Source organism: Cystoisospora suis (genome assembly GCF_002600585.1).
Source record: "Cystoisospora suis strain Wien I chromosome Unknown contig_5680, whole genome shotgun sequence".
In the NCBI taxonomy this organism is placed as follows: Eukaryota; Apicomplexa; class Conoidasida; order Eucoccidiorida; family Sarcocystidae; genus Cystoisospora; species Cystoisospora suis.
Window position 1 is genome coordinate 1 of NW_027158470.1, and position 1,332 is coordinate 1,332.

Consider the following 1,332-nt stretch of genomic DNA (forward strand, 5'->3'; position numbering starts at 1 on the left):
GCAGTTGAATCCAGGGCTTGACGCAACCGACCTGCGAGTGCGGAAAACTTAGCTATGTAAGTTGACCACCGTAGGTATTCGACTGCACACCTACGGTGGTCAACTTACATAGCTACCCCCTTTCTAGCCCGCACAGTAAGGCGCAATGCCAGGAAATGGCTTCCCCTCACAGCCAGATCACACGGCCGTTTTGAACTTCTCTGCGTCCAGGCAAAGCTACGAAGAAGGCGCGCGCGACAGGTAACGCCGGTAGCGCCGTCATACTTCTTCGGTAGAGAGGTAGCCGCTGAATGTCGGAGTGACACAGCACGGAGCCACGGAGCAGGCCCCAGTATATCGATGCCAGGCAAAACTGCAGACTGCAGGGAAGTCCGGTATATCGAAAAATGTTTTTCAAAATCATCTCAGAGAGGGTCTGCACACGTCGCATGGTGGCAGCATAATTGTTCTGCTTAGTGCCGTTCTAGTAGCTGCACTAAGTGTCGGCTGACCAACCGAGTATTCAAAATAGATGAATGTACTAGCCTCCAGTAGGTGAATATGCAGCCTATGGCCTCCCGGCATGCTTCTCAAAAGTGCCTGCATGCTCGGCGCCAGACGAGTCGGCCGTGTACGGCCCCTCTCGGAGGGGTCACGAAGACCTGGTCGCAGACGTAGGGTAGGTACGTAACATCCCCGCTCCCTCGCGCACTTTGCCACGGCTGCTGACGTAGCCAGGCACCCAGTCCGCGGCGGCCGCACGACGGCAGCGAGCAGGAATGGACAACCCGCTCTACGGAGGTGGTCAGGCGTGCTTTACAGCTCCCGAGCAACTGTTTCCGGGGAGCACGAGGCCGAGGGGTGCTTGTGCACCGCTGCAAACCTCAGCATCGCCGCACTCCCAGCGAGCGACGAACCCCTTGTGATGAAAGAACGCTTTCTGCCGGGCCATGTATCAAGCAAACACCCTGGCGCACCGGAGCTCGGGTTGTCCCCGGATGGGCTCTCTCCCAGTCACATTCGCACTCAACCATCCGAATCCAGACGTCAGTCCATGTATTCCTTTCCTTCTGCACTGGAGGAGTGGCAGACTGGGAGCTCATCCGCAGCGCAGTCGACGGAAAAGTTTCACGACTACCAACCGCCGCGACGTACTCTCTGAGAACACGTGAGCAAGGACAAACACGGTAAGAAGGGTTTCTCTGTTGGGCGTGCGTGCAGTGAATCACAAATCAAAAGCGACCACAGCCGCGTTCCGGACCGAGTGAATTCTTCAGACGAGGCAGGAATTGTGTATCTCCCAGTGGAGGCAGGCCACAGGGCGCATACGGTGGGTGCTCGGCACGAAAAATA

General features: G+C 57.1%; 1 protein-coding gene across 1 annotated transcript; it reads right to left on the reverse strand.

Moving 5' to 3' along the window:
* Positions 1 to 484: 484 nt before the first annotated feature.
* Positions 485 to 1,332, reverse strand: CSUI_009478 (uncharacterized protein). Its single transcript, XM_068069594.1, has one exon. The coding sequence runs from the start codon at positions 1,080 to 1,082 to the stop codon at positions 864 to 866; it is 219 nt and encodes a 72-aa protein (XP_067918429.1). The 5' UTR covers positions 1,083 to 1,332; the 3' UTR covers positions 485 to 863.

What these genes read in the sequence shown, in the direction of transcription:
- CSUI_009478 (XM_068069594.1), bottom strand. Translation starts at nt 1,082, where the DNA reads ATGAGCTCCCAGTCTGCCACTCCTCCAGTGCAGAAGGAAAGGAATACA.